Source organism: Hoplias malabaricus, chromosome 15 (genome assembly GCF_029633855.1).
Source record: "Hoplias malabaricus isolate fHopMal1 chromosome 15, fHopMal1.hap1, whole genome shotgun sequence".
Lineage (NCBI taxonomy): Eukaryota > Metazoa > Chordata > Actinopteri > Characiformes > Erythrinidae > Hoplias > Hoplias malabaricus.
The window spans coordinates 11,368,054-11,388,095 of record NC_089814.1 but is presented as its reverse complement, the minus strand read 5'-3'; the positions used below and the strand labels follow the sequence as shown (position 1 = coordinate 11,388,095).

At 39.6% G+C, this 20,042-nt stretch overlaps 1 protein-coding gene across 1 annotated transcript in view; it reads right to left on the bottom strand.

Annotated features, from left to right (window-relative positions):
- Window positions 1–20,042, bottom strand: part of nsmfa (NMDA receptor synaptonuclear signaling and neuronal migration factor a) — a 45,529-nt gene continuing 25,487 nt past the window's right edge. Inside the window, exons 7-16 of the mRNA XM_066646155.1 lie at window positions 17,423–17,475; window positions 16,726–16,815; window positions 14,828–14,955; window positions 12,053–12,136; window positions 11,700–11,733; window positions 11,162–11,232; window positions 10,478–10,557; window positions 10,269–10,371; window positions 7,793–7,868; window positions 1–5,975 (exon numbers count right to left, since the gene is read on the bottom strand). Of these exons, the coding sequence (XP_066502252.1) occupies window positions 5,878–5,975; window positions 7,793–7,868; window positions 10,269–10,371; window positions 10,478–10,557; window positions 11,162–11,232; window positions 11,700–11,733; window positions 12,053–12,136; window positions 14,828–14,955; window positions 16,726–16,815; window positions 17,423–17,475 (817 nt within the window). The 3' untranslated portion in view covers window positions 1–5,877. The remainder of the gene's footprint in view (window positions 5,976–7,792; window positions 7,869–10,268; window positions 10,372–10,477; window positions 10,558–11,161; window positions 11,233–11,699; window positions 11,734–12,052; window positions 12,137–14,827; window positions 14,956–16,725; window positions 16,816–17,422; window positions 17,476–20,042) is intronic.

Sequence of the window (20,042 nt, the reverse complement as noted above, 5' to 3'; positions counted from 1 at the left end):
GATCATAATCAGAAAGTGATGTGAATATACAGAAAAACTGCCTAAATATGGCATTTTAAGATAAAGACAAAGAAAAACAATAAGCAGATGATTAGTTTTGATTGAAACAGAACGTTTTACTAGAAAAAAAGCATAAGAAACATTATGCACCTTTCCAGTGCCAGCAGGGCAGAATGTCTCACATTCAAAACATTATTAATACTGCAGTTGCAATCTTCACACTCCAGTTTACCCCAGTACAGTGATACACTTACACAATGCAGTATGCAAGACACAGATATGCTGTTGTGATTTGTTTTAAATCAGATAAACAACACCATCAGACACGTGTTTATGTTGCTCATATCTACAACATCAATCTCATTAAAAATGTCATTAAAAAATGGATCATTTGTTGAAGATGGTATGCGTTCCTTCGTGTTGGAGGTGAAGAGAATTTATTCTGATTAGTCAGAGTGAAAGAAGACACCATAAAGAAACTGAATATTCATCCTGGGTCCATGTTCCAATCAGATCTGCTACAAAACCCAATCTGCTGCTAGATGAAGAGAGAGCTTGGATCCCTCCACATGCTGAGGACCATCAGTCATCTCCTAATAAACCCAATCAGCACTTGACCAGCTGTGCTGCTGTTAATCTCACCACACGACCAGATCCAAACACACACACACACACACACACACACAGTCCTAAGAAACCGAGGAACCAGGTTATAAGTCCAGAAGGGTATCTGGACACAATAGCTCAAGAGCTTTACACACACAAATCAAGACTCACCACTGAAGGAATACTCTGGCATTATTTCAGCATAGTCCCAGTTTTGCAAATCTGCAGTGTTTGATTGATTACCAAGAACAATAATTTTGTTTTGAATAATAATAAACTATAAACAAAGTACCTGCACGTTGATTTCTATTGTGAAGGGCTATTGTGACGCTACAGGTTTAATAGGTACATGGAAATGTCCACGGGATCCTAAGTAGCAGGAAAGTGGACATGCTTAAACTAAAGGGAATACTGTAAAATATGAAGTAGCCACCAGCCTTTTGCAGGGTGTTTGTATATGACAATATATATATATGTAAAATTAAAGTAATATATCATAGATAACTGCTTGGTGACTATAGAACCTAAAACAACGTATTAAATATTTCATTTGTCTTCAGAAATATTTAGTAGCTTTAATGATGGCATTAATGTTAAAACAAAACACACATGGATCAGACTCAACCAATCAAATAAATTTAAAAAATGATGTTAGCAAGGCTACAGCAGTGAAGCAGCAAAGCAATCACCAGGATGCTTTGTGAAGAGAGTTTATTCCTTGAGCCTGCTTTAATATCCTCAGTAATGAGAGAGATGTTACTGTCAAAGACTAAAAAGATTCACCACCCAATGCACATATTAAAATTACTGCCTTTCTCTCGGGGACAGGAAAGTGTTAAGGAGTTAGACAATGAGTCTGTAGACAAAGACGAAATTAATAATTAAATATATTCAGACATCATTTACCAACAAAATATATAAATAAAAATATCAGTACCAATGTAAACAAATGTCACAAATATTGCTACATCAGCAGAAAGATCCAAACACAATATGTGTTTCCCACATGACATCTCTATTCCATTACATTCCCACAATAATGATATCCAGACCAGACAAACACCAGCAAACACCTCTGTTTTATCTAGAAGCTTCTAAATCTGGTGTTACAGAATGTTTGGTCATTGTGATCTAGTCTTTAGTCAATGTGCAAAAAGTGCAGTAGCCTCTACAACACTTTGCAAAAGTCAGTTAATGTTCTGTCAAAATGGTCATTTTTCAGTGGATAGGTTTTATGTAAATAAAAACTAATGCCCATACATACGAAAGTGTAAAAACAATGGAAATTACTTGAGACAATTAATACGATGTTGAAAAAATAACTGTCAAAAACAACCATGAAATCATGAAACATAACCACCACGTAATAAAGAGCACTTAAAGCTTTCATATTTGAGAGACAGGAGAAAATGTGAGAAACTCTGTGGGTCTGAAAGGATGTGGAGCTCACAAGAAGGTGTAACTGATAAACAAATTATCTGCATTAAAATATTTGCACTACAAATCAAAATATTTGAGATATGGAGTAAGGTGAAAAGAACTGGGTCGACAACTGAAAGTTGTAATGAAATGCGAAGGGTGGACACTAAACAGGGACCATTGTGATACTTAGCTGTTGATGTGTCTGTGTAATATTCAGTTAAATATTTTATTTACTTTGTTCCCTGACTCTGAAATATCAGTAGCTTGTTATTGTTTTGACTGAAAATGAAATAATTGAAGGGTGGTCTTTATGATTTACACAGTCTGGTACAGTAGTGGTCTTAAACCACTCAAGGAGTGGCTGTATTGGTGGATTGGTTGTGTGCATCATATAAAAACAAAGAGGAAGTTACTGTAGAGAAATGTATGCGTGAATACCATTTGTCCATGCAATATGGCTGCCTAGAAATCAAGACTAATAACAGGACAAAGTCAGACTGGTCTAAATTTCAGCAATCTGTTCATTTTTTGAGGTGACCACATTTCACATTCCCACAACCCAATGTTCCTGTTACTCTGATAGTAACTACATACACACTTACATGTGCACTATCTCCCTCTGTCCTTCCCTCCCTCCCTCTTTCTCTCATACACTCTCCAACTTAGCACATTCCCATTACTAGACACAGATGGCTCCAAAATGGCTCAGACTGCTGCAGAATCAGGCCAATTCATTAAGAGTCTGTTTCTCAGCTGGCCAGCAGACCACCAGGCAGAGTGCTGGATGATTCTGAGTTCGTTTAACTGCCCTGACCTAAGCTTTCAGCTAGACAGGCGAGCACAACACCACCAAAAGCATTTACATCCATTTTATTAACTCTTATGTATTTCAAGCAAATTCTAATCAGTATTAAATGTGTATTAGCCCCCTACTAATGACTGCTTATACTGTGCCAGTATATCGTCTCTGACTGGAAGCTTTCCCTCTTGACTCATCATAATATAGGAACAAAAAAGAATACTTTTACTTTCAATTCAATTTAATGCATTAAAAGCTTTTTAGTTTGGCATTTAGAGTTTTTCTAGTGTCCCACTCATCAAGAAATCACTACATGATGTAAAGAGCACCTGCTATTTTTAAAAAGGATGCAAAAAAAAAACAAACGAACATACAAAAAACAACAATAACCAAAATGGATATACAAGGTTTTGGTCCAACAGTGATGATATATTACTACGACATTCCCTCAATCCCTCAAGTCTGAAGGTCAAGGCTGCAGCTGAGGTAGGCCAGACCTTCACTGCTGTCTCATATATTCAAAAAATGTGGTCCACTGTCGACTGATGTAACCAATGTGACACTAGTTTAAATTTATAAGCAATACATTAAAATGTACATCTCATTATTATCTCCAGGTCCACAGCATCTCACCACTTGCAGCTGTTTTCACTCTTTCATGTAAGGGCTTTGCACTGTGCGTGAAGGACTGTAGGTGATTGAAGGTCTAGAAGGATCCGGCAGTTCTTACAAAGCTCATAAATGAAGGGCACATTTCTTGGCCGCATTCGAAGGATTCTACAAAACCATGACAGCTTTCACTGTTGTATCAACTGCTACAAATATTTGACCTTTCCTGGTTGGATCCTTGGCTTTGAGTCACAGCTGATAGCACTGTATAAAAGTCAGAGACCAAACTTCATTTATTTTTCAGTCAAAACAGAAAAAGAGCATTCTTAGGATAAATGTGTAACAACAGAGAATGTGCCTCAAACCTAAAAATAATAATAATAAATTAATAAATAAATACAAATCTGAAAAAATTACAGGAAATTGAGCTACTAACGACCATGCAAGACATGGTAGATTACCAACACCATCAAGGTTAGGGTAAATAATGCTCCACACTCCCTTCAGCTCTGAAAAAATCCACAGATGCTCCTGTCCATAAACTATGAGAAGAGCGCACAATGTTATGGATGTGTCATGAAGCTCTTACTGAGAAAATGAAATGTAAAAAAAAGAAGAAAAAATACAAACTGACCAAAGAAGCTGCTGGTGTTCTCAGAACAAGGACCTGACTCCCCTTGTGTCCAGACCTCAACATCACTGAATGTGGTTGGAATAACTTGGATTGTATGGAAAGAAAACCAACTTCTACAACTAAACTTTTGAGGTGGGGAAATATATCCCTGCAGATTTGTTTGAAAACTGAAACTGGGGCCTCTGAGCTACAGGTGAGTTGCTGAAGTGTGGCTGCAGATACACGCATGGAATAATTGCATATTTATACGTAAATGCATGTACTGAATGAAGATGAAAATGTAGAGTTACATCTCAGCCACTTTTAAGGCATTAAGGGATTTTGTTTTATTGGAAATAGCTTCTATAAATGAAACTTTGATGAGAAGAGATACGTTTTATGGGTGACATTGATGACTGGAGAGGGAATTTAAATGGTTATGTCTATTTAAGTGGCTTTCTTGGAACTGAGAAACGAATGAGGGCATTTTGACTAAAATTAACTAAATGAACTGAGGTCTCTGACTTTTGCATAGTGCTGTATGTGTAGCAGAGAGTAACAACACCATATCAAACTTATTGATGCTATGTTCCACAAATCTTTCAAGTACTGTAGATCCTTAGGGTTAGAAAGAAAGGAATTTAAGTACTTTACAATTTTGTAATGTAAGAACTTATGACCTAAAAACTAAGTTTGGGAAAGCTGGAATATGAGTTAGAGTGCATTCAGCATTTGTTCACCTCTAAAGCACTGGAGTGCTGCCTCAAAACGGCTGACTCTGCACTTCCTCCTGCGAAGCTGGTCTATAGAGATAGGGTTAGTTTTCCTGATAAATAACAGATCTGAGCCACAAGGTCAAATACTGCCCCTTCAGGTCCCAGCGGAGGCCAGGGACTGTCAGCCATCCACTGTGGCACAGCAAGGACCTGAATTCAGCTCCTGTTGGCTTTATTTCCTCTAATCTTGACTAAAACTCGTTTAAAGCGCTCCGTGTTTGTGTATTTCAGCATGTGCGTCTGGATGAGAAGAAAGAGAAGGCTTTATATGCTAATAAAATGTGTGAACCGTTTTCAAACGTTGTCTGAAAGTTTGGCTTCTCTGGCATCTTCTGCAGCGATTACAGATAGTGTACAAGTCAGCAGAGTATACATTCTTCACACAGAAAATACTGAACAAAGACTCTCAACACACATCTGGACAGAGGATTAATGAACATATCCAGTAATGGCTAAAACCTGAGTTATTCAAAAGTAGTTCATTAGAAAGACCCACAACAATAAACATCAAAAAAATAAATTATTTACCACTGACATTTATGTTATTTGCAGGACTAGAGCTACACAATATATTAATGAGATGTATATACATCTATAGATTAGTGGCATTATTTTTTCACATGTCTACATTGTTGTTTCGGAAAAAAAGGTTTGAAAAACAGCCTTATAGTAGACATAGACATTTTTTGTCGTCAGCATGTTTGTCTTGGACAGAGCTCAGTGAAACAGATGTATGTTACATAGAAAAACGAACAGTCTGCCTCCACTTGTCTACACTGTCACTGAAGACAGATTTCTCTCCCTCTTGTCCTTCATTTTTTTGCTTACTCGAACAGGAAATGCTGACTTTGGCCCATCTCTTCTGTGGTCTCTGTGCTCAGCTGTGAGTCCTTCTGGAAGAGCCCAGGCTCTCGGGTAAAGAGTTAAAAACCGCAGTGACTAACTTACACACAATCAGCTGCACTTTTCCTCCTATACCTCCAGGTCCTGTCCTGCTGTATGGGAGCTGGTGGGATGGGGGGCTTCTCAGGAGGGCTCTGAGCTGCTCTGGGTCACAACAGATCCTCATAGTCCAGCAGCTTGGAGTGCTGTCTTGTCTTCCACAGCCGATACAGACGGAAGTCAAAGTACATCTCAATCATTTCCTTCCCTGTGACACAGAAATATTAAAGAATAACTGACAGGCCTCAAAGCTTAGATAATTAAAAAGGGACTCACTTAATTATGTCAGGCACAGATGGTATACAGTTTACTTCACTAAGAACAACTGAACGCTAACGTACTGTGCTAGGAGGTGAAAAGGAGTGATTGAGCAGAAAAGAAACAGCTAAGTGGTGTAGGACAGAGATTTAACTACACACTAAAGGCAGTCCATTATGGTTTTCTATCATGGCCAACATCAAAAATCATCAAAACCGGTCATTTTTTGACTGGTGGACTTGCAAAGTATAGTGTGACAAACTCCAATGTAGACGATTTAGTGCCACTGCGGCCAAAGACAGCTGACGAAAAAGCTCTGACATTGTCAGACGTTTTGAATTAAAATCTCAGTGTGACTGCAGCTATGATCCCCACACAGCTCTGAATGACACAAGAATTGTCTCTCAGTCTGTGTTTATCACCAGAAAATCTTTATGGTACAGTTTGGCACAAAGGAGATTGCACAGTGTGACATGAAATGAGCTGCTGTTACAGAGTTAACATCCAACAAATTCTTAAAATAGGTCCAAACACTCATTACTTGACTATTGTATTAATGGACCTTGAGGTCCATTTATGAAGTTTTAGTGCTTGTGTTTACAAGTCAAAATTCATTTTTGACTGTACCTTTTTTACAAAAGAAGAAGAATTTAAGCCTAACAAAATATAACAAATAATAATTATAAGATGAAATAACAAACATATAGGTAAAGAGAAATAACTACATTGAAATATAAAATAAAACAAAAAGGTAAATAGATAAAATTATATAAGTAAAATAATTAATTACAGAAGATAAAATAGAAACAATAGCAATAACAGCAGTAGTAGTATAAATAATATCCATCCACCCATTATCTGTAACCCTTATCCAGTTCAGGGTCACAGTGGGTCCAGAGCCTACCTGGAATCATTGGGCGCAAGGCAGGAATACACCCTGGAGGGGGCGCCAGTCCTTCACAGGGCAACACACACACTCACACATTCACTCACACACACACACCTACGGACACCCTATAAATAATATTAACATCAATAATAATCTCAATAACCATAATAATAATAGGCTGTCTAAGAAAAACATGTCCAGAAAAGGAAGAATATCATAACAGCAGGATCTGACGAGGCCTAGCACCAAGCTAAGCCTCCTATAGGGTATCCATAAGGGCACCCCATATATCCCAGGAAGCACTTTTTGAGTTTAATTCATTAAACCAATGTTGTTCCATTTCTATCATAAACATCTCTTTTAACCATCTGTTGAAGCAGAAGCCAGCAATGCCTGTTTTTGAAACTGGACCTCTCCTTAACCCTTAGAATGAAACATGCTGTTTTGTTTAGTGTCCCCTAGAGATCTCTGTGTCGTTTGTCTGCCGTGTATTAAGTCCCATGGTGGAACACTCCCATAACCTTAGTTAGATTACAAAAATGCAAGCTGCTCTGTACATTATGCTAATGAATAGACCAATGGAAAAGCTCCAAAAAATAGTTCTATTTACTTCAATTCAAAGTTGACAATTACCATTCTGGAGATTCAAGATTTTGTTCAGACAGCAATCGAGTGCGATGGTAGAGAGACTGTCTTATGTGTAATTCCCAAACTGACCATTGGGAGAGTTAGTACTGAGGGATAGAGAGAAAAGTCTGTGTGTGTGTGTGTGTGTGTGTGTGTGTGTGTGTGTGTGTGTGTGTGTGTGTGTTTGTTTGAGTGTGAGAGAGAGAGAGGGACAAAAAGATTGGTGTAGTGTACAGGGCTGTTAGCCTCACCCTGTGCGGACAGCTCCAGTGGTGACTCAAAGGTGACCGAGTAAGGCCTCATCAGGTTCTTCAGCTTCTGGAACAGCTGTTGGCACACGATAAGCACAGACACCAATTAATCCTCTCCCTCCTTCCCCTTTAGTCTGAGTAGTGCTAGAATGAATTCTCTCACTCTCTCTCTCCTCCCCCCTTTTTCTTTCCGCCCTTCTCAGCTCCATTTATGAGAATGAATCATTCTGCACAACAACCACAGCACGAGCAATTCATTCATACCTCAAAAACTGCTGGCCAGGAGGGTGAACTGGAGAACCCTCAAAGGCAATATTTATGCTTCTGCTCAGGCTTGGGTTTGAATGGGTCTGGAACCGGGACCATGGCTAAGATTGAATTCACAGAGCAAAATACTGAGAGGCCAAAATTGCCTGAAAAGCCATATGCTCAATTTACTAAATCTATATGGGAGCTGTTTAAATTTGGCCTGCTTCAGAGCCAAAAAACTTACCCAATTTAGCCAACTTTACCCACTTTACACAATTGTCTTCTTTAGCCAAAATATAATTTATAATGTAAGACACGTTGGCAAGTGTTTCTTCTTCAGTTTGGCACTGGAGCTTTAGCTAAGAAATACGCATTCAATGTCAAAACAACCGTCCCATACTTGTCTTGTAGGTTGTAAAGCAATCTCAAAGAATCTTGATTAATAAAACAGTTCAGACATTGCACAACATCACAACATTTATCAGAAAGTTTTTCACATTTAACATAGTTATCATATCTATACAATTAGCAAAATCATGATGCACAGCTAGAAGCAGCAGCAATACATTTGAAGATTAAATGTTGACTAAAATATTATAGAGAACAGCATGTCCTGCAATGTCCAAATACACATTAACAACTATATCTGTGCACAACAAGTGAGTCAGCACCTGAAATAAAATGGAAATCCATCAGCCCGCTCTATTTCCCATAGCGATCGTTAAAGTTGAGACTTTTCATCGAAAAGCAGCTCACATTCACCAACTCACACTCGTACATCTCACACATCAATCACACTCACACACTCACTTCCCAGGAACAGCCGCGCCTCATGGGCAATGACGCACAGGAAAGTTAATCGTTGCCTCTGCCATTTGCTCCATGGCTATCTCCATAGAAACACATACCCGAGGGAAAACCAGGCTCGGACTAAAATGTCCTTGGGGCAAAACCTCATGTCTCACAATCTCAGACCCAACATCCAGAGTAAAACCTGCAAGCCACTTCTCTGGAGCAGAAGTAGTAGAGGTCTTTAAGTGATACCTGCTCTTGGAGGGAAGACTGCTTGGAGCAGGAAACATTTAACAGAACTTTTAATTTGCAAATTATTGTGGATATAATAATAATAATTATTATTATTATTATTATTACTAGTAGTAGTAGAAGGATCAGCATCAGTTATAGTAGTTTTCCATAGCTCATATAATTTGTTTTTATTTGGAAAGAGAGAGAGAGTGAGAAACAGACAGACAGAGAAAGAGGGATAGGGGATACATGGCCACTTAGTGCTACACCAGACCCCGAGGCTCTAAACACAGAGCGATGACTCAAGATGAGATAATGGATTACTGCATAGACACAGAGTGTGAGAGTCTGGACCTGTGTTCATTTCAACCCAAACAAACACAGAGATGAGGTAAAAATCATACTCCAAAATTTGAAACACAAATATAGGCTATGCAGAGTAAATATTCAACATGTGTCATAAGTGTTCAACAACATTAATGAATAAAGATCTGCACTCAGAGAGGAGAACACAGGCTGTGTATTGGTTTGTAACACTGTGAAACACTGCTTTGTGGTTCTAGAAAGTTCTCTAGCATTCATCATGTTCAAGATGTTCCAAGATATTCAAATGGTGTGGATGCACCATCCACCATATTTAAAATGTTAACCACTGCTATTGTTTTGGAAACAAGTTCTTGTCCATGGTCAGCTCAATGTCCACTCAATTTACATCGTTCAGGAAGGTTCTGTGTCATTCAAAATATTCTTAACAATTCACAGTGATCTAGCAGGTTTTCCCACCCTCTTCACTTTCTGGAAGGTTCTGCACCGTTCACAATGTTCTACATTATTTTTCATTATTCACACTTTTCTCTTTCACACATTCTCCCCAGTTTACATTGTTCTAGGATGTTCTCCCTTATTTTTTCACCATTCTGGAAGCTTCTATATTATTCTTCGCCAAAAGTTCTACTACATTTGTATTTTCCTGGCAGGCAGTACACCATACATTCTACAGTGCTCTCCTCCATTGACCCTGTTCTAGAATGTTCTCCATTATTCTCACAGGTACACAAACGATTGTATAACTACCAACATAGGGAAGTTGTTCATTGTTGGTTTTAGCTATTGTTCATTGGGACTGTGTGCTCTGGGCTGAAACATTTTGATTTACAGAGCTGCCCTGATTCAATGCAGTGTGTGCTGTGGAAACAAGTACCTTCTCTCCATTGGGATTCCCCAGCACATAGCAGCCCATGATGTGAATCAGGTTGGGCTCTGGGTTCACCTTACTCATAAATCGGCTTAGCCTTTTCCAGAACCTACACACACAGACACACAGACACAAAAGAGGGAGCCAGTTACCCTCCTGTGTAGGCCAATTTGTGCTGCATTAGAGAGGAAGGAACAGACATTGATTTTACTCACTGGCTCATGTCCTCCTCTTTCTCCACCTTCGCAAAGGTGGCCACTTTATTCTTCAACAGATACAGATGCCCTGGGCCGCCCTAATAACGAGAGAGAGAGAGAGAGAGAGAGAGAGAGAGAGAGAGAAGAAACTGGTATTACTTCTTACAAATAAAGAATAAACATAAGAGTCCACACACTGTTGTTAAACAAATCCCACATAGTTAATGATAGCAACGTTCTGACCTGTCAAAACTGATGTGAATAAATAAGGGAGCTTTAGTTTAACACCGTGTGGGGAAGACTACGTTGTTAGTTTTTTCCTGCACTTGTGTCAGACAGACATTTTTTACTGAGCACTTCCCATAAAGGCAATACTCATTAGGCTTTAAAAGACATTATATGGCAAACAATAATAATATATTGAACTGGTAGAGGAATGCGTGGACAACATGGCTCTAGCTGAACACTTTATTAACAAAAGACAGAGGCCACACACACACACACAAAGAGAGAGAGAGAGAGAGAGAGAGAGAGAGTTCAAAGTGCCTTTCAAAGAAACATATAATACAAAACGTACTGCACACAATGTGACACTGTAGGAGAATGTTATGTATTTTTGTATTGTTTGGGTGCCGCCATGTTCGTGTGGGTGTTTCAGACACACTTAGGATCTGTGTTTCTTATTCTGTGTTATAAACTCACCTGACAGAAGATGAGCATACGCCAGATCTTGCTGCCTCTTCTATAAGACGTCAATCTTTTTTCGATCTCCTCTAATGTCCAACAACAACAGGTCATGGGAATGTGACATGGTTACTATCATGGTTGAGGGGTTATTTATTATGAGTATTTAAAATCTACTTTCATCTAGATTTAACTCTTCTCAGCTAAGGTTTCTTTGCCTTACAAAATAAAAGCAATCCAGAATTTCAGACTAGCATTCAAACAAATTAAGAGTAGATTAGTACAGAAGTTAAAACATAATTTCATTCTAATAGCAGAGCAAATCCAATGTAGCAATTTACAAAACATTTAGAGGCTCAAAATACAGTTAATCACTTTGCATTCTCGACTGTAATACAAACACAGTCTAAGTCTTTTTTAAGCTTCATGCAAATCAGTCTCAAGCTGAATTCAATGCCATTCCTCTCAAAATACCAAAGCACAGAAAATGACTCAAAGACAACAAACAAAACAGACATAACACACTTACAGAGGCAACACACACACCACTACCTACCCAATATATCATCAAATGTAGCATGCTCATGATCCTAGAGATAAAATCAGTAATACAGAGGGATCAATAAAAGCCTGAACAAATACAGTCATCTCAGAAAGACCTCTGCAATAATTTATTTCATGATGTTTTCAATATGCAAAATAAGGCAAAAAAACACATTTTTATCACTGATTTTATAATGACAGGATTTTCTTCTTCTAAAGAAATATGACTGAACAGATGAAAGGTCATACAGAGGATAGAAATAGACAGAATTATCATCTAAACCTATCGCCATTGTGTACGTTTATAATGGGATTCTATGCAGTGTTCAGCGTAGCATCACAGGGCATTCTTCAGCATAGACTTACATAAAGTATGGGTATAACAGAAGGGTCATCCCTCCGAATGATGTTTGGGACGTACTCTGCCTTGGGGACTTTGGAGGATATCAACTGAAAAACAAAGAGATAAAAATTTATCAAAAGATTCACGAAAACATTGTAGCAACGAGTCCCAATTCCCAATGAGCGACCTTTTGTTTTGCATAATTGTAGGTTATAAGGTTATTGAGACAGTACTTAAACAGGATCAGTGCTGTCACAGTCAACTCAGAGCAGGGCTGCACAAAGGTTTCATCGTCATTACTGCAATGTGTCACATTGCGGGAGGTGCAATGTCACATGAATAATATCCATCAATTTCTGTGGAAAATGCAGGCTTTAGACATGTTATTATTTAATGTCAAAATCTATTATAATGTAAATTTGACAGAAATAAAATAATGTTTATGTGTGCATAGGACGATGTGGATGAGGCTGGTGTAATGTTTATCTGCCATTCTGCCACATCTTTTTTGTCAATTTTTGTGTTACTGAGAAGTGGAAATGACCAAAGCTGCAGACTATGTTCTATAACATGAATGAAGCAGACAGGTGCAAGGGGGAGGGGGGAGTGGAGGAAATGCTGAGAAAAACCAAGAGAGAGAGAGAGAGAGAGAGATAGGTGTGTACACACAGCTGTCACGCCTTTGCCCTGTCTAGTGTGTTCCTGCTCACTTTGTGTCTCCCTCTTTCCCTTGTTTGCCAATGTGCTAGTATCACATGGCTCTGTTATTGTTTTTTTCCTGTCTCTGCCTTAGCCCCACCTTAGTCATCAGTATCTCCACCTGTGTCTCCTTTGTGGTCCTGCCCTCTTGTTTTCCTTCCCGGGTGTTCCATGTCTATGCTCTTGTTTGTAAGCCCTCTGTTTCTGTGTTGTCTTAGTTGGATATTACATATCCGTGCTCTAGTCTGTCTGGTTTGTCTCTTTTCAGTCTGTGCTTGATGCTTTGGTCCCAGGTCTTTGTATATTCTGTTCGTTTAGTTCTAGTTCTCACTGTTTAGCCCTGGTTTCTGTTTATATTCAGTCCTGTTTGTTCAGTCCCTTGTTTACCTCAGTTTTAGTGTATCATACTATTTCTTGTTTTAGTTGTTTCTATATGTACCTATCCTAGATTCCTTGCCCTAGCTATATTAATTTCCTTGGGTTTAGTTCTTTTATTCTAGTCTCTTGTACTGTTTACTTTAGTCATTCTGATTTCCCAGTTTTGTTTGGTTTTCTTGTCCCTAATGAACTCTGTGTTATTGCATCTGCGTCCGCCTGAGTAGACAACGTGATTTGAAGCACTGTAGTGCTAAATGCCTATGATGACACTTGCTTTTTGATTTAAATAATTATTAATTATTATAACTATTTGAGTGGCACCGTGGCTTAGTGGTAAGCACGTTCACCTCTCGACACTAGGATCTTGGGTTCTAGTCCCATATGGGTGGAGTTTCCATATTCTCCCTGTGTCTGCGTGGGTTTCTTCCGGGGTCTCCGGTTTCCTCCCACAGTCCAAAAACATGGAGGTTAGGCGAATTGGCTTCTCTAATAACTGTCCTGGTGTATGAGTGTGAATGAATGTGCCCAAATATGGATTGGCGCTCTGTCCTGTGTGAAACCCTAGTGTCCGATGCAGTCCTCCAGGTGGACAGTCGTTCCTGGTCGAGAGTACATTGTGTGTGTTTGGCAGCTACTTCTCACCAGTGTGTGTGTGTGGACTGAATGTGGAGTGTTGATTGTAAAGCGTCCCTGGGTTTCTAGAAAGGCTCTATTTATAGCACCATATATAGTGTACCGTTAAATAAATAAATATGTTGCTGCTTGAAACACAAAGAAATTCACACTGCTCTCATTTTCCATGACATATCTACCAGAGGGAGATTGTCTGCCCAGTATCTTTTATTTTATCGCTTGGATGCACTGTGTTTGTTGCTAGTTGTTGTGACTATTTAAATATTGTAACATATATCACAGAAAAAAACAACTGCTATATCAGTTTTGTCAAATATTGTGCAGTCCTACCTCAGAGTACAAGAACAGAGAAATGGAGAGGAGTTTATAAAGATGACAGATACTTACAGCTCTGAAAGTGTTTCTCTGAGGAAAACATCCCATGCTCCTTTAAACCTAGCTCATATTAAGGTTTCTTTGTAAGCAGGGAATTTAAAGTATCTTAGAAGAGGGACAGTCTACATATTGGGAGTGTGACTATTCTGTAATACACCCATAACTCCATTCCATTTTATTTCAAAGAAGCAACTGATTGTAAGCTTGCTTATGTAAGGTGGAACAACTTGGTAGATGTTGTGTCTGGTGTGTCTGATCCATTCATATCAGCACAACTATGTTAGTGTCACTGCAGTGCTCAGAATCTAAATAATACCTGCTGTGTCCTTTAGTGTTGTGGTCCTTTAGGTGCCCTAACCATTGAAGAACATGTTTAATGGAGGTAACAAGGAATGCAGTGCAACAGAACTACTGTCCGTACGTGTAGAACCACAGAGTGCTCCTGTATGGTCAGTGGAGCTGATAAAACTGACAATTTTTTCATTCCAAACAATGAATTCATTCTAATATGTTTTTGTGGTGTATGTGTTTACAAAATATGATTATAGTAAACATTATTATATCACAGTATCTTCTATAACTGTTTTTGCATTGTGTCTAAAATCACTGCTCAGCTTGAGTCTTGCGGACTTTTCCTTTAACATACACTGGGCGAATCTTTTAATATAAACTGGGAAAAGAGGAATGGAAAAGACATACAGCTACATACTTACCATGACTTTTGGAGGAATGAAATCATCTCCTTCACATGCCACTCTCTCCATTTCTTTTTCCTCTTCCCAGTCGATATCATCACATCCTCCATCCTCCAGAGTCGCACAGGAAGCCTGCAGGTCTCCACCTACAGCACATAGACAATAAAACACAACACAACAGCACAGCAGGGCCAGGTCAGATACACAGAGAGAGAGAGAGAGAGAGAGAGAGAGAGAGAGATGCAATAGTGGGAGATAAGACAGATACAAAAATGACACTGAAGTACTGAACTGAAGCACAGAGAAAGATTTACAAGGAAGTCCTCTTGCAAGCACAGAATACCTGGCAACATAAGCAAGAGGGAGAGAGCACAAGAGATACAAAGAGAGATGAGGGAGGGAGAGACAAGAAGGAAATGGAAGAAAGAGACAGGCAGGAAAAGGGAGAAAGAGACAGAGACAGAGAGAAAGACAGAGACTAACATACAGATAATGATGCTAAAGTCACAATAAGCAAACACAGTGTATCCCCCCCCCGTATAGAACCAAAGACACAGAGTAGACTAAACACAAGGACAAACTACACACTGGACGTCACATGCAGACCTAGAAATCTGAGCATACACACACACACACACACACACACACAACACTCACACCCGCACGACACACACACACACCATTCTCCAGACACTCCAGCTGGGACAGACACTCACAGACACAGAGAGAGAGAGGAACAGACATTTGGAGACAAACCCTCACTCAGAGGAAGACAGACAGACAGGGTCAGAGTCAACAGCAGAGGAAGCACATCACTGTGTGTGTGTGTGTGTGTTTGTTTTATGTGTTTGTGATTTGTTAAAGGAGCTATAAGTGGGCATTAATCTATACTGCATAATTTCCCCCAGGGAAATGAGTGTTCCAAATGATTGCTTACTCCATTAACAGTAATAAACTACTCTTTCTCTTTGATAATTTGGGGCTAACATTTTGTTGTGGATGTTGAAGTGTCAGCTGTTTCCACAAGGGGCCAACACTAACCAGAAGGAAGGCTTGAACCCTGTTCCCCATGGCTCCAAAGCCTGTGTATCAGCAACACCACTCGTGTCTAAGTTTACATAAAGATTTGGGAGATAAAAATAAATCAACTTTTGCTGCTTCTTTGGGGTTTCTGTTCTGTCAGAAAAAAAGGGCTGTACAGTTAGAGTGTTGCTCACTAAAGGTACAGACAGTGTAAATGTGCCTTCAAATGTACAGCCACGAGCTCAGAGTGCAGTTGTGTCCATTAAAGGTACATTACATTCTCTTCTCCAGAAAAAAAAGGTGAATATCTGTAATGTTTCATAATAAAACAGTTTTAAAAAATAAAACCAAAATACAGTCCTGGAGTTAAAATGAGATTTATGAATTAATAATTTCAATGTAATTTCAAAATCTAGACTTAATAAAGAGGTTGGTATGTTTCCAAACTAAATGTACTGATAATGTACCACTGAATGCACCACTTCAGGGACAGCACAAGGTACCACCACAGTGACAGCTTTTCTGAGAGTGTGGGTCCTCTGAAAGGCTAAAATGAGTTCCTTCCTGACAGTTAGGAACAGTGTGAACTGTCATAGGTAGAATGGACAATCCTATTTAAAGGACAGGTTGTGACATTAAACCATGATAAAACTAGTGGTATATTATATTGTCCATGTATGAACTATAAAAACTTGGATGTCTACAGTAAAGTACATTCTGCTAAATATTGTTAAACATATGAGGAGGTAGGGGGCATGTGACTAAGAAATGTGAGTGTGGCAGTGAGCATATGCTAATGTGTAGACACATTAATGTCAGTTTGTCTGTGTGTGAGTGAGTGAATGTGTGTGAGTTTGTGAGGCATTGTGAAGGGGTGTTAAGGCTTGACTCACTGTCTTTTGAGTCTTGGAGCGAGTCTTGCTTGACCGGGGTGGGGTCGCTCCAGGAGCGGTTGAAGCTCTTCGCCCTGCGCTCTGCAAAGGCTATTGGAGGTGGAGAGATAGTCACTCTCTCTCTCTCTCATTCTCTCTCTCTCTCTCTCTCTCTCTCTCTCTCTCTCTCTCATACACCACACACTCTCCAATACTCCACTCATGCTGCTGCTACTGAACAGCTGTCAAACCCTCCATAGGGATGTCTGGACCACCAACTGCACACAGCACGTCATCTCTCTCTAACACGCAAAAAGACACACACACACACACATCCAACCTTCTATCCATCCCTGCCTGCAATAATATACCCACAACTGTGCCTTCTTCCCTCACACTGTCCACCCCCCAAGACCAAGTCTCTAATCATTATCTTAATGATCACTGGGAGAAAAGGACCCCCTGGAATCCCTCCTACGCTTACCACCAGCACTCTCTCACTCACACACACACATACACACACAAATACAAAAACACATACAAACAAGTGCACATACCTACACATGCACAGACATAGTCCAAGTACAATACACATGCACATAACACTTATACACACACAGCATGCTTTGACTACAGCACAAACCAAAAACACAAAACCACAACTGCTAATGAAGTTATTCACACTCAATAACACACACAGACACAGACACTGACTCACTCTGAGCTTTCATTCTCCTGCTGCCCACCATCCGAAGGTGCTTCCGGAAATTCCTGTAGAAATCAAAGGAAAGAAAAAAACTGAAGGTTGGACTGATCCTTATCAAAACAACTAATAAACAAAGTATGGATTGCTGCTTGTGGACTGGAAGAAAATACTGTGTTATATGTAACACTACGCAACGGACCAGACACTCGTTCTGCTGCAAACCAAACACTGTAATTCTGTTAAATACAGCTTCTCTTAATAGAGGCTTTAAATCTCATTTCATGTCTAAGTGACTGCAATTAGGTTTCAAAGGTAGAGTCAACTGTAAACCCAAATAGATGCAATTTCTTCCTTTCTCTAAATGAGGTCAATCAGCCAAGATATTTTTAAGCGTTTTAATGGGTGGTTTTGTCTCCCATTGCAGAAGTATCTGTCTCTCGACTTCTGGCAAAGCTTTAGATTAGATGCTGGAACATTTCCGTGATTAGCCCTGGTTCACATACAAAGCTTCAGCTAATCCCATCTCTCCAGAAAACAATTTCATTGCTCCACATCCCAATGTCTTTTCCCCCAAAAATGGCATTGGGTACACTGACCTTAAGTTCAAATGTGGCTTTTACCATGCTTTCCTGTGATTATACCAGCTGTATGTGCATACTTGAATACCTGTATCCACGTCATTAAGTGCCTGAGCTCTTCCATGAAATCAGAATGAACAATAAACAAAGCATCGCAGATTGACTGCGTATGAGGTAAGGAGAAAAATGCATGTATTTTCTCACCACACTAATCTTATTTAATGTCTTTTTGAAAGACTGCTGAGTGTCTGGAGCATGTATTTCAGAGCTTTATAAGTGATGTGCTGAAAGATGTGCTTGATAACCATGCTTGTCATTCCTCCACAGCAGCACCTGCCATACTGCACCCCATGCACTACATTCATAACAACCAGAGAGGAAGAAGGAAGGGGGTGGAGGGGCAGGAGAGGGAAAATCTGAAATGCATCCTCCTGGATGTCCCCAATTTTTGTCCTCACAAATGAAAACAGCATTCTATGCCAAGCGTCTGAGCACACACAGAGAGAGAGAAAGAGCACAAAAAGTCTTTTACTAGGATTTTACCTCACTGTTTTATTCATTGCTTCCTTTCACTGCTCTCTTTGAAAATGGATCCATTCCACCAGTGTGACACTGTTGTGATGATAACAGGATTCTGCTGCCTATAAATCTGTGGTGCAATACATTACGCCTTCATGTAACAGTACAATTTGTAAGTGCGGCCATGTGAATCCTAATGATGTCACCATTCACTCTGAAATGCATTCATATTACAGACCTTGTAGTGGAAAAGTGAAACAAAGGCTAAATTTAGTATAAAGCCACATCACATTACTCCAGACCAGTGATAGTCAATAGGCCGCGTCTGATCCTGGTCCTAAATGCAATCTATTACTGACCAGCAACAAAATATCAGAAGCAGAATAATTCTCCTAAAAGTCTGTCTCAATAGTGTTTTTGACGCTTCTGTGCAAAATAATTTCTATTAAAGCAGTGACATCACGTAGCAGCAGTTTGTATGTTGACTTGTGCTAATGAAAGCCGCTTAGCAAATAGACAATGTTAGGCTAATATCTTGTCCAAACAAAAATGGCGTCTTCAGAATTGCTGCTTAGAAAGATACCAAAAGAGAAGTTGACAATGATAACAAATCATTTAGATAAATGGAATGAAACATACATGTTCCTTTGTCTCTCTCATTTGGCCACGCTCCGCCTACATCCCTTAGGACATTTACTAAGTGTCCCTGTATATTTCATATTTAACTACCGCAACTATAGGCCCTACAAGATGTGGCATCATTCTGTGGCTGCACCATTTCTATGTTAGGGACTCCAGGTCTATAAGCTGGAAAATCACACTCTGCTCTAAAAGAAAGATGTTCCAAAATCCAACAATCAACAAGTCTTACAATGTTCACAAAGCAGCCTTATGATTGGAACCTGGTCCACCTCTGAAGTTATGCTTTAAAATCCAAGGCCCTGAAGCAGAACGCTGGAACTCCTCAGAGCGAATGATGACATCATCTTATTTCATACATTAAGATAAACAAGATGTCCTGTTACTTGCAGCAGTACGTTATTGCACCACACATTTACTGCAAGAATCCTCTGTGGTTAACCGCGAGCTGTCTTCCCCATGGTGGTGTGGTTTCTGTGTAGTGACTTGTAGCTAATTGGCAAAACAATAATACAGTGATGGGGTGGAGGAGAGAAGCTGGGGTCACATGAACTGAGTGGGCACACAGCTGGGCAGTCCTACGCTCACATAGATAGATAGATAGATAGATAGATAGATAGAGAGAGAGAGAGAGAGAGAGAGAGAGAGAGAGACTCTCTTCTTTGTCCTTTTTGTGGCTCTCGCCCACAGACATCACATACGCCCATTGGCTGCCTAATGAGGGGATGAAAGAAAGGACGAGAGACAGAGAGTGAGACACAGAGAGAGAGAGAGAGAGAGAGAGAGAGAGAGAGAGAGAGAGAGAGAAGGGAAGCACCCCTCACCCCCGCAGCTACCGAAGGATGAGTCAGTGGCTTTCTCGGCCATATCACTTCTCTCTTATCCTTGCTAACTCT